Source organism: Dicentrarchus labrax, unplaced genomic scaffold, assembly GCF_905237075.1.
Source record: "Dicentrarchus labrax unplaced genomic scaffold, dlabrax2021, whole genome shotgun sequence".
NCBI lineage: Eukaryota > Metazoa > Chordata > Actinopteri > Moronidae > Dicentrarchus > Dicentrarchus labrax.
In genome coordinates, this window is record NW_026136712.1 from 4,923,156 (window position 1) to 4,937,256 (window position 14,101).

General features: G+C 40.5%; 1 protein-coding gene across 3 annotated transcripts in view; it reads left to right on the forward strand.

The window, feature by feature from the left end:
* The first annotated feature begins 9,403 nt into the window (after positions 1-9,403).
* Positions 9,404-14,101, forward strand: part of abcc3 (ATP-binding cassette, sub-family C (CFTR/MRP), member 3) — a 48,349-nt gene continuing 43,651 nt past the window's right edge. The window contains exon 1 of one of the 3 annotated variants that reach the window (XM_051418826.1): positions 9,404-9,696. In XM_051418826.1, the coding sequence (XP_051274786.1) occupies positions 9,661-9,696 (36 nt within the window). In that variant the 5' untranslated portion in view covers positions 9,404-9,660. The remainder of the gene's footprint in view (positions 9,697-14,101) is intronic. The other 2 variants (XM_051418824.1, XM_051418825.1) reach the window with 2 other exon arrangements.

Here is a 14,101-nt window from a genome sequence, read left to right on the forward strand (position 1 = left end):
ATGACGACATTAAAATGTTTTTGTATTTCATATATTCCTGACAGCAGAAAAAGACACTACACACCTATATACAGGAACAGTAATGCAACTCAGGCCAACAACCTGCGGAACATAAACAATGGAGCACAAGTATTATTATATGTATAGAGTTCAATTAGTGCTTGAAACGTCAACTTTTGGATGCACTTGTGACCCAGAGATGACTTTTTATGTTTTATATGAATGCTTAGAAGGTTAGGGTTAGTTGCTGTGGACTCTATCTCCAAAGATGTATTTGGTCTTTGTTCCAGGTGACAGGTTCAGCAAAGAATACATCCCTCAGGGGACTCGCTTTGGCCCCCTGAGTCAATGTCCTCAAACAGGCCAACAGAAAATAGATACATACAATAAATACACATACTGTACGACCATGCATAATTACATTTGGGCATCAATGCGATTAGTTGAGGAGCAACTGTGGACATGCTTTCATCTTCCTCTATTATTCATGAAAAACAGATGTTGGTTGCTCAGATACGGAAGTTTCACATCAAGTCCCTGTCCATATGTCAATAAGGAAACAAAAATGCTTTCACACAGGGTAGAGGGCATTTGGTAAAAAATGTGGAATTCACATGTGCTACTAGTTTATAATTATTCTTTTGTGACAATTTGAGATAATTATGAGTCGTTGTGTTAATCCTTAGTAATACTACAAACAGAGCTCTTTTAGTTAATTGTCGAACTTCATCTTTTAAGAGAGTACTGTATCTGTATCTTATGTTGCATTGATAGCCTGCGGACATAATTTACTGTATAGGATTGTAATTTATAGTGTATTAGATTATGGTTAACTGTATTGGTATGTCTGTTATTCTATTACTAGTAACCATTTCCAGCAAAATAGTCCCTTTTACGACATCAAATCACAATACTGCCAGCTATAGCTACAACAGGCCTTAAATCAGGAAGAAGAGGAATGGCCCTTCCGACCCCCGGCTGTTGCAGATTATATAGTTGCTGAGTCATCAGGTCATATGGGTCCCATGGAAAAACTGACAGCTAGACTTTGCAGGTTGGGAGATCCGGTTAACCACAGGCAGCAGAGAGTAACCCCAGAGTATCTTGAGCCAGCAGAAGAGGTCCTCAATCACCAAGGGTCCTTGGGAAGTTGCAAGGCTAAAAATCGCACTGGAAAATCTCCTGCATCAGGACACCTCTGAGAGATTCAAATATCAGATCCTCCTCGATCATTCAAAATTTGAAGAGGCTCTCCTAATAGTTGCTTCGTACACCAACTCAAAGAATCCTGTTTAGATACGATGGCTTCCCTCACCAGACATTATGGCAAGCCCCACCAACTGGCAGTATAGCGGATAGCTGAGCTAATAGATGGCCCAAACATCCAAAGCAGTGACACAAAGGGATTTAAGCGATTTGCTCTGCAGGTGAGGGCTTTGGTTGGGCTGTTAGACCAATTAGGGAAAGTGGATAAATAGAACTACAGTTTGGCTCACATGTATCCCAACTACTGGCAAAGTTACCATTGTATCTTGTTACCAGCTTCAAACATTACACACATCTCACTCATTTTTGGATTTTGCTCATTGGTTGGAATATGAGCTTGAGATTTAGACAGGTGGAGCAGCAGTTTCACAGGGAGATATGCATGGGGTGCCCGAGAGAGACGGTCAGAAGGACGTTAAACCAGGAAGAGCTACTGCCATATTGCTTGCTGCCAACCAGTCTTCCATCTCTCATCAGCCAGAGAATCCCACACCGTCTCTGAATACTATGAATGAGCAGTTTTTCTCTGCCAACAGCCAAGAATCAGGAATCATCCAAGGTATTTTGTCCTTACTGCAAAAACACCTAGCATTACCTAGATCAATGCTATAACTTCAGTCAACTGACCAATGGTCAGACAAATTGGACTGAAGTAAACAAAGCATGTTGGTGATGTGAACGTGGCCAACAGGCAGCTCAATGCAAATTAAAGGCCACCTGCAAGACATGTAATGGTCGACACCTAGAAGCTTTACACAAGCTAAACTTTAAAGCCACTGTGAACACTAGCACGGCCAAGTCTAACAATGAAGTTTTGTACCTTGTCGTGCTGGAAGTAGTCAGGTACTATTGAAGGTGAGCAAGGTGGTCTTGTAAAGTGGACAGCATAAATTGATAACATATGCCATCTTAGATGATGGCTCTAAGAGAACAGCTCTCCTACAAGGTGCTGCTGAAAAGCTCAAACTAACGGGAAAACCAGAGGATATGGTGCTGCGCACAGTTCGCCAGGACCTACTGATACTGCATGGTTGTTGTTTTTTTTGTTACATTTACCATTTCCCCTGCTGACCACCCTCAGAAAACATTCAAGATAAAGGGAGCTTTTACCTCCCTATATAGAGCCAGTGTTTGGTTTGTCCCTTCTGGGCTACTGTAGAAACATGGAGTCCCCCACAGAAGGCAACCCGTGGCATCTGTGGATAAAAATGGCTCATTTAATGGTAACAAAAACACAACCATTCCTATCTTCAGGTCATTATGAACAATACCAACATACTTATGAATATTATATTTCATTTCTGACAATAGATCCTCTTTGAACCTTCCCTGTCTCCAAGTCTGTACATAATGACAATGTGCCCTGGTGACATCATAAGGGTTATTCCCCCAGAGGCACAGAAGACATTATACAACTGCCTTCACAAACTGAGTTGTACTTCTGACAGGTAAACTGAACTGTGCGTATTATAACTAAGTAGGCAATACTAATCTCATTGATTCTAATCCATATGATACATCTGCTGCTTGTTGTAACCTGCACAGCTACTCCTACTATTTGAGTATTAATGCAAACAATAAACATAATTGTGATCGTAATGCCACTTATGTCCACTAGATGGCGGGCTCAGCCCTGGAAACACCTGAACCTTGTGTGACACACTGAACAGTTTACAGGAGATGATCTGCTTACACGTTGTCATTATGTACAGGAACAATTAAATACAAGGGGCAACAATGAAAAATTAAATAAATAAAAAATAAATAAAGATACAAAAAAATATATACGACAGTATTAATAGAGTTGCAGCAATATAGTATAGATTTTTATTCATTTAATCCTATTTACAAAGGCAGTGCTATATATGAAACCAGCCTCAAGGATTTCAGAGTTTTACTGACTTAAAACTGTACATTTTGATACATTCTTTTTTTTTTTTTTTGGTAACACAAGCTATCTGAACCCAACTTTGAGTTTCCTGTAAATCAAACAGCACCCAGTGAGCCAGAGGGAAATCCCTCCTGGCCTGCATGGAGAGATAAATGGGCTTACAGGTCCTGGGGCGGAGCTATTCTGTACAGCCCCTACTTGCATAACATGACACTGCTGATACCTGTGGACTTCTGACAGCTCCTGCGGTGTAAATACAACTCAGGGCTTCCCTCACATGTCATGATAAGTTCACACTCTGCAGGCCCTCTGCTGGGTGGCTTAATTTACCTGCGCTCCATCAGAAGGGATATCCAACTAATCATGGACACAGACTCATCTGCCTGTGGGCCAAGGTCAGCTCTTCTTGGAACTTACGAAGAGAACAGAAGGGCTTAACGTCTGGTAATCAGATCCCCTGTTGGACAAGGAGGAGACTTAACAAAGCCTTACTGCTGAGTGCCTTGACAGCGTATAGAGCAGGAATTCCACTACTGTGTACTTTGAAGTCAGTGCTGCCTATGTTTGCCGAACAGAAAGACTCTAATAATGTCTTTCCTTTCCCTCTCTCGACTGCTACCTCGCCAACAGTAGACGAAGCCCATCAGATTTTTTGCTTTCAAGTCGGTCCTGGTCCAGTATGCAATTTGTACAGTGTGATGTAGAAACTTGAAGCCACCAGTGCACATCCACTAAGAATGGACTTTACAGTGAAGTAGGAGACATCTTGTGTCCAGCAGGAAAACTTTAGAAATGAACAACATTTGCATATTCAGAGATTCTGGAATCTTTAATGAGTTAGAAGGAGTAGATGCCTTTAAGGATTTCAGTGTTAAAATTATACTTTTCTGGGGTGGAAAAAACATATCAGACACACGTTATTGTTCCAAACAGACTCTTTGTATCTGTCTTAACACATGTCTGGAGGGGATTTTTAAGTCTCTCTAACTTTCTGTGTTTCTTCTGTGATTTGACCTGAATTGACTTGCTTGCAGTACAGTGCATGACTTTAGTATTTTATGCTTTATGTGATGTTTGTCAAAACTGATTAATCACATAAACCTCACACTTCTAAGGGCACACAAATACAGCCTAAACCGAAACCAAAGAAGGACTCTGAAGCTTTCAGTATGCATTCTCGCGTCCTCTATAATGTGTTTTAGGTAATATCAAACAGCAGACTTCAAAAACAGATACATATTTTGGTTTGACCAGGCAGTGTACCCGTAAAGCATTAAGGTTTCACATCCTTGTTGAGGTGTCAGGGTGCTCAAAACTGACTTGTTTGTACTGCGTTTCACTCAACCACATCTGAAGACAGAAGTGTTAATAGCTCTTTTGATCTGCCACACAGCGTGAAACACACACGCCTGTCCACGGTAGCAACATGTGCTCATTCCACAGTCAACTTAGCAATAATAAATATAAATAAAATAAATAAATTATAAAGTGCATTTTATAAAGTGCAGTTTGGTTAGGAAAAGATTGTAGGTTTCGTTACATACCAAGTGAGTAAGTTTGAACCAAGATGTTAGTTATTTTTATATGTGTTAATAAAGAATAATAAATAATAAGTAAGTAGGTAACAAGTAAGTAACACTGACTTTTAGTTTTACATAGGACTTGAACAATGGTCTACTGAGTGAAAATCCAGTGTTTCCTGTAGCTGTTTAACGCTTGCATCCACAAATGTGAGACATCCCACAAAATCCCAGCAGCCTTTCTCAGAGATCCCTGAAAAGGAAGCAATGAAATAACTACTGTGACTCAAGGTTCAAACTTTCAGTTTCAGTTATTGATCCTGTGGGGACATCTGGCCACTATTGACCCATTCTAAATATTTAAACAACTCTAGTTCTGAAGCCAGTGCCTCCGAACAAAGACATGCATCTGTCTTATGATGATGATGTCTGATGTCTTACTGTCATCCTGTGGGCCTACTGCAAGGCTTTTTTTTATTTTTATAAATGCTAATGTGAAATGAGGTTAAGCTAGCCCTGGGATTGCTGTACTGACAGTTCTGTTTACTATGAAAATACTTTTTGTGGTTTGGCTGTGAGTGATCTGATACAACAGTGTGATTGTTTGTATCCTGAGGAGGGTATTTAATTTAGGCAAAATGGCGTCTGAGGCTATGGATTTTATATTTGAGTAAGTAAGTAAGTGTATTGCAGTGCATAGCAACAGATAATTATTTATGAACTTTGTATGTGGCAGGAATGGCATGCATATTCTAATGGCTGAGGAATATTTCTTCCTTCTGTTTTATCTTTGACTTGGACCTGGATGCAAAACCCCAAGAGCCATTACAAGAGCCAGCTGAAACAGTGGAAACACTGCACACCAGTGCTACTGAACTGATCCTATGCCAAGTCCAGCACAAAAGTCCATTTCAAACTCCACACAAGGTGACAAGTATACACTTAGCACCGTCTTGGAGTTCAGATTTAATCATTCTAAGCTGCTTTACTCACTCAAGCAAAAACAAGCAGGCCTAACAGACAAGTCTTGGATACTGTGCCTTGCTGGATCTGTATCAACTGCTATACTGTGAAGAGATGGCGCAGCTGTACAGACCAGACCTCCCCCACTGGGTAAGTCAATTTTCGTCACTGCAGCCCCTCTGCTCGTTGTACCATACCTCATGTATGTCACAAGATACCATATCTCCATTGGTCGAGTGTATACATACATAGCAACGTTGCTAAATGATATGTCGTAGGCAGTTTTACACAGGAGACATTTTGACAATATGTGTTGTTAATGTTATAAATAACCCCTGTGCTTTTCCTGCTATAAAAGTCAAAATGTATGCTGTGAAAACATTTGTTTGCTTATATGTAGGTGTATATGTGCAGTATATACACTATTCACCATATCCACCTATGTACAAGTTTACGTACAGTGTATATGCATGTATATAACTGCAGGTATATATGTTCATGTAAATATATTCTTTTTTGCTATCAAATTTAAAGTAAGTAACTAAGTCTGCTTTAGAAAAGGATAACATTTGTTAAAAGAACAAAACAAAAAAACAAAAAAAACAAAATCAAAACAGTGTACATGACTCAAGCACTTTTCAAACCACTTAGAAAAAGATAGATAGATATTTAGCTGTGGCTTAAAACACCCAAGAGTCCTGGGTCCACAGCCTGGGGCTCAGGACAGAGAAGGCACAATCTGAGTTTTCAGTCTTGAACGAGGTACGACTAGCAGGCATGCTCGGTATTTGGTATTAGTAGTTCACTTATATACTCTGGAGGAAGATTATTCAAAGCCTTATAGGTGGGGAGGAAGATCTTGAATTTAATCCTTAATTTAATCAGAAGCCAGTGTAGTGACATCAGAACTGGGCTGATGTGAGAGTGATATGAGGTCTTAGTGAGTAATCTTGCTGACGAGTTTTGGACAAACTGTACCAGGGTGACAGTGTCTTGGCTTAGGCAGAAAAAAGAGCATTACAATAGTAAAAGTGGGGGCACAAAAGCATGGATGACCATTTCCAACTTCTGGAAAGATAACAGTGGGCATATTTCTGCAATATTCCTCAGGTGAAAGTAGCAGGACTCAATAACTGTTTTGACATGTTTAACAAATTTCAGCTGGGAGTCAAAAATGAAGGGTTTTTTGAGTTCACCAGGCCTTACAGATAAGTAGAGTTGTGTATCATCAGCGTAGTAACGATGCGCAACCAAATTGGAGGATCAAGGGCCCTAAAGGGGAGCATATATAATGAAAATAAAAAGGGGTCCAAGAATTGACCCTGAGGCATGCCAAAGTCAAAGGAGCACTGGTGAATAACTTGTAATCAGTGGATACAAAAAGATTCTGGTTGCATAAATAAGAGCAAAACCAGTTTAGTGCTACACCAGATATCAGTCATACAAGGTATAGGACTGTAATAACACAAAAATGTACCAATTTAATAGCACCTACTGTATTAAAACGCCTTTAAATACATTTTGTGTTTGCTTATAATGAAAAAATGCAGTGGAAGCAGCACTTCCTCCGACCTGCCATCCTCGAGCTTACCACCAGATGCCCTCAGTCTTTCTCTCCTCTCTCACTCCCACTTCCAGCCACTCCCTCCTGGCCTGCAGTCGCCTGACATCCCTCTGTAGCTGTACACACCTGTTCCCACTTAAACCCTCCAGTACTTATACAAAGCTTTGTCCCCAGTCAGATTGTTAAGTTTTGTAGTTTTCATCGTTGTATGTGTTTTTGCTTTGGAGCCACCTGTACATGCCTACCTACCTGTATCGTAAAATTAGGATGGGCGACAACAAACTTAAATTAAATATGATACTGATACATTTTGTGTGCTTTGTGCTTTCTGTGTTAATCAAATGTAATTATTGTTTTTTAAAGGAATTGATGCCAAATGAGTAGCTTGTGAGTATTGAAGTATTGATCCTGCAGTGTCAAACTGCCCATCCCTGCCAGAAACCCTACACTGGAACCTATACCTGCCTGTTTGCCTTCATGCAATAAAACCCTGAACTGTAGCTGTTGTCTGCATTTGGGTCATTTCCCTGCAGCCTCACACTTACCACACATCCTCTGTTTCTTCAAATGTGATAACTCTCTCTCTTGCTACCTCCTCAACTTGGAAGAGCTATACTAAATTGCTGCTGTACAGAAGTGCCTGAGTACACCTTTTTAGACAGCAAAATTGCAGTTTGATTCCACCTGTTCTATCTCCCGAGCAACAAATGACAAGCAGCCTAATCTTTGTAAATGTTCTCCACCGACGTTGACTCTTCAAGCATTAATGATCAGCCTATACTAAGCAGCAAGATGCTTTATGCTTGAACTTTAAAACAAACCTGCCCAGAACGCTGGAAATTTCCTACATGACAGGCTCATGAGGAAGGGGGGCTTAACACACCCTTCAAAATACCTGTATACAGCTACAGAGGTATGTAGGCTACAGGTATTGGGTGGGGCTGAGGAGTGGGTGTATGTATTTGTGAGTGTGAAGGTGTCTTGAAATTCAGGCTCTCTCTTTCTTTTTTCCTTATATAGCCCAGGGAAGTTGCGCAACAACTCAGAGGCATACATTGACGTTCTAGCAATGGGAGCTGCCCAACACAACCACCCAGCTATATCTTGGGACTACATATGTATTTACACTTAACTCTGTAATCGAAATCTATACTTATTGTAAATGATGAGTGAAATGTGCCTTATGTAACATTTACACTTATGTTGTCTTTTGGCTAAGAACACAGGGTGATACTTTGTCTTTTTGCTCAGCAGTTTGTTAAAAGTCCAGAGTGTAACATTTAGGGGGATCTACTGTCAGAAATGGAATATAATATAAATTAGTATGTTTTTATTAGTGTATAATCACCTGAATATAGAAATTGTTGTGTTTTCATTAATTTAGGATTAGCCGTTTATGTCTACAGATGCCGCGGGTTGCCTTCTGTGGAGTCCGCCATGTTGAACCACCGTGTTTATACAGTGGCCCAGAACGGACAAACCAAACACTGGCTGTAGATAGGGCCCTTTTCGCGTTTTATGCAAGTTTCATGGCCACCTTAGTTGTTCCTAATTACTTCATAGCCTCTTTTCATTCTCGGGTTGTCAAACACAACATTGGTCAATTAGTTGCAATCTGCAACTTCACAGCTCGATGTCACTGAATCTTACACACTGGTCCTTTAAATGTCATTTAGGGTGACTCCCAGATAGCGGCTGAATTGTGCAACTGAACAACCCTGTATCAATTATTAGTCTCTGATTGAGACAACTTGCTCTGGGACACATGAAACTGTATGATTGAAACACAAATTCTTAACAGTATTCTGTTAGCTGACAAGCGAATGAGAATCCATTATCAAGTAATTGAATATTGCAATAAAACTCTGAAAGAGCTGCTTTTTGAATTCACCTTATTACACAAATTACCACAACAAACCCACTTATCCCCAACCCTCTCCTCTGGCCTCAACTGACCTTTAATTGATTTGGCCCGAATAAGCACCAAAACATATCTCACCTATCACCTGATTTAGCTATTAAATCTTACTATTCCTCACCCTGGCGACATGACTCGGCAAAAACCTATGACTTCATGTTGTTGAGTCATGTTGTGTGTGCATGTCAGAGTGAGGGGGTGGGGGCGTGGTCTAGTAAGCGGACGCCCCGCCCTGCCGTCACGACAACCTCCCATAGAAATAATTCAGCCAGCCTCGGTTGACTTTTCTTTTTCGTTTGTCAGCAGAGCGGAAGAAACGGAGCGCTTCCTGAGGCAGGTCGGTCCACGGTGTCGCCGGTGTGGGAGACACACAGAAAGCGAAGCGCCTTCGCAACACATACTTGTCTGTGTGGCATGTGACTGTTAGCGAGCGTCTTTTCACGCGAAGGAATAAGAAAGCTGGTCGGCAAGAAAGGGCTCGACCTGTAGAGGGGATAAAGAGCTCTCCGGTGGTTCCCGGTCTCCCGCCGTGACGGAGATGGAGAGACTGTGCGGACCAGACCTTCCCTTCTGGGTGAGTACGCTTCCGTCACCCGGTGTCAGCCCCGGTAGTTTGTCATGACTGCCGTGCATGACACAGGATACTGTCCTTGTGTGTACTTCACGTACTACCTGACAAGGTTGTACAATGTTACATCATTAGCCGCTTTTTTCCTTCCGGGCAGCCGTTCAGGAATACAGTAACAGCCATGGCTAACTATAAATAACGCACTTAATAGCATTTACTGTGTTAACAGGCTCCCAATTAATGTCATGTTGAATTAACATGCTTTCGTTTGCTGTATGAAGAAGTCGGATACTGCTGTTTTTTCCTTCTGCAAATAAACTGCCAAACATGGCTTATTATTAATGTTATTGTAGTATTTATGATACACCTCTGACACGATAAAGTTCGTGAACTTATCTCAGTATACAGTAGCAAGGTCCCTCTAGGAATATTGCAGTTATAGCACAGGAGAGATAACAGTACATTAGAGTTGGAAGTACCTGATTAATATCTTGTTAAAGACACACTATTGTCCCACTGGGAATATTTCTGCATGGCGATAAAATCACATACAGTAGCAGGAGTCACTTTATACAAATATCCTAGGAGACTTAATTACCATTAATAAACTGTCACATTAATATCACCATTTGGCTCCTGTTAATAAGTCTAAGTCTCATGAATATTACAGGAGACTGGAAATACCACAGGCTCGAGCAGTGGTACCCGGAAAAGTGGGAATACTCTTAATTTATTCCCCAGATTTTGTTTTTCAAACAGCCAACCAGCTAAGGATAACCACCTGTGATATAAACAGTGACATGTAAGACTACTGGTATTTAACTCACCCAAAACTGGGCCAGTAGTATTTACACACTGTCACTTAACTTCTGCTGCTCGACTTCAGGCAGTAAGGATCATTATGGAATTAACACATTAACACAGAAGAATCCATACTGGTCCTCAAACCAAAGGGTGATCCATACAGCAATTATGCATTTTGAGTGAAGTAAAATTGGACAAGCCTTCGCCATCCTAGGGGGGGAAAAGGGGGGCTGAGCACTACATGAATGATGAGCATTGGACTGGGTAAGTGGGTATCAGTGCCGACTGAAGAATAAGGTACTCCGTATACCTGCATATACACTGCACTACACCACTGGGCTATAGGTCACTACTCAGTTGTACCGCATACACACTGTGAATCACAGTTGGAAGCTTCTGTTTCTTTCACCACTTATTTTCCTCCGTATTCATTACACCTTGTAGACTGTCTACTACTGGGCTCAGTGTCATTTTTTGCTTTCTTTTGAAATCCTAATGCAGGTTTAATCTTGCAATGAGTATTTCCAACTACTGTATTTATTGCTCTGTTGGAATTGTATATTCCCACAGCCTTACACAACAGGGGCCCCTAAAGTGAACATTCATTTCTTTTAAACAGAACATGTCAATTTTGAGAACAAATTATTTGTCATGTGTTATTATTTGTCTTTGTGCTGTGAGACTAAGTGGAAGTCCGCCACACTAGCGCTGGGTGGTATAGAGAAAATGTGTAAATGTTGTGACTGGAATGTGAAATGCTTTTATTGTGCAGTGTCTCCAATATTATATATTATATTATTATATCCATTATTTTCTGTGTAACAAGATATATATATATATATATATATATATATATATATATATATATATATATATATATATAAATAGTCCATATAGTTTTATGTAATATGTATTATTATTGTTTTTTTAAAGACAGTTTTTTTGGCCATTATGTGCCTTTCATTGGATAGGGACTGGGGCAGGAAATGGGGGAGAAAGAGGGGTTTGATGTGCAACAATGGCCACCAAAGCGCTCAGAAAATATTTACAAGCTTATTTTGTACTTGTAACATGTAATATTGGCAACCATGCTCCGCATGTTAATTGCACATGACTATATTAATGCAACTGCAAAAAAAGTACAGTCATTGACTTTACACTTGTGTGAATGTCATAGGTCTGCAGCTGCTTCACAGTAAAAGCCTTCCTGTGGTGCATGCACTGTTTTCTTTGACAGTTTCTTGGCAGTTGGAAAGCTTGAATGAATCATTTTGACATCCCAGGAGACTGAAAGTTTGTTGTGTACAAAGCCACATTAGGATTTATTTCGGAGTGTGTTTCTTTGGTGTTGCGTAGGTACTATAAAATGGTTTTATCAAAGCTTTTTTGCTGAAATCAGCTGCAGCAGGCAGCTCAAAGGAGGTTGATGAGAGCAGTTAGACTGAACCATAACAATGATCTTAAAGGTGCTGAAACGTTCTGTGGAGTTGAGATGAACTGCGATAATTTTATGTGGGTGTTCACTGTTAGTGCCCCTTTTCACATTAGACATAGTCATTTTAATCTGTTATTGATCTGAAAATATTGATTAATGCAGCTTTAAATCCTAGCAAATCCTGAGAATATGAGTGAGATGACACCAGCAGCAGGCTGAGGCCCCTTTACTACAGTGTTTGTGTTTCTATGCCATTCAGTTGCCCTCGTGTTCGGGGTAAATCTTATTAAGCTGTCTGTCTGCTGTATGCTGTATCTTTTGGTATGGGGTCTGTCTGACATGTGAGGAAGGTTGGGAGGCCTTTGCCCCACACTGCCATGAAGAAACCCCTCTATGCACCAAACTCAAGAGCTTTGTTGTTTCAAAAAGGGTTAAGACTATGCACCTGATTTTGCTCTGGCGGGATATTATACGAAAGGCAGGCTTGTTTACGAGGCCATCTGAGGTGACCTAAACTAGTTGCTGCTGTTTACGTCCACTTCAAACAAACTGGAGGCAGTTGTAATCCCCCAGCGCTCAACAGTGCGTGTTCAGTGCGAGTCAGGTTAAACACTGAGGCCTGGCCAGAGACTTTATTTGCAATCTCATTGTCTGTAACAGGTGTTGTATGTAACATGCATCAGCTCAATTAGACTTTATCATTGCTTTGTCAGTAGATTGATAATAAGATAATAAGCTTTCAAGTGATAGACTGCATGCAATCTTAACACTGCTTACTCCATAACATGCTGATATAATGGTGACTTTGAAAGTGAAAGGTTCATATTTCACCTTGACAAGATCAAGATGATGATCAAGTGATGTCTGATTTGGGCCTCTTTGATGTGATGTAGGACTTTAAAGTGGTTGAAGGAGCCTTGAATTTGAATTTGACATTAGTGTCAATGTGACTGTGGGGAGATGTCGGTATGGTTGCTGTGGTAAATCAGTGTTTCCCACACTGGGACTGCAGTGATGAAGAGTAAACACTCAGAGTGTAAATATTGGGACTGTGGTATCAGTTTGTAATTGACTGAAATGAAAATATTGATTCCACATATTTTGTTTTGTGATATTAGTATTGGATTAGTATTGATCTTCAAAGACAATTCTTTAAACGATAGCAGTATTGTAAGCGTAAATTGAGGGCTATGCTATATACACATATATTGCTGTTGATTTACTAATCGATGAATCAACTAATCATTTCAGCATTATGCCAGATGTTAACTGTTACACCGTAAGCAACAAGATTCTGCATAAGCACTATATCTTGTTTTGATGTACCAGCATTAAGCTCCCTCAGTCACTAGCTAAAAACTGTATGTTATGCCTGTAGCTGCTTCACAGTAAAACCTTGAGCTGTGTTCCCCATCTGCCTCTGTCTGCTCACAGGAGTCCTAAACACTGTGATTCAAAATTAATTCTTGACTTTGCAAACAGAAGACGTAAAGTGTTCTTTTGGCTTTCAGTTGTATCACACAATGTTTCTCAGTTCATTTTAAGTTTATGTTGGGCTTAAAATCTGAGATTCAAAGTAAATGTTTAACCCTGCTGGCAATTTTAAAGCCTACATTGGTATGTTTTCTGCAACTGTATCATCAGCTCACTGTGGCAGCTCCTTCTTGTTCCATTTCTCCCTCGCAAAAATCAGCTCACTGTCTTGTCACACCGGCCGCAACGGCAAATCAGAGTTAATGGTGCAATGGAGGGGGGATGGGCGCAGCAGTGTCCCTTTCTATCCCCCTACTGCCAATACCTTTTGCTCTGACCACACCCATCTTCAAACTCGGCCTTGCAAAAAAGGATCGTAATCTGGTTTTGTAGCTGAATATTCGAAGAATCCGTTTTTCTGTTATACCTGTTTGATATCTACATATACAGTGAGTGCTGGTCTTATTGAAGTGCTCACCAAAGCTGAAGCACTGGCGCGTCACACTGACATGCTAATATGGAATAATTGTGATGCTGTCAGCACACTGATGTAAACACACGTACTGTATTGACTGTGTTCTCCAGTAACAAAAGCCATGAGGAGTGTATATATAGTAGGTTATATACAAGCAGACAGACTGTGTGACATGTAGTACACACATTAACACACTGATTGAAAGCCAGTTCATCAGCAGCGTT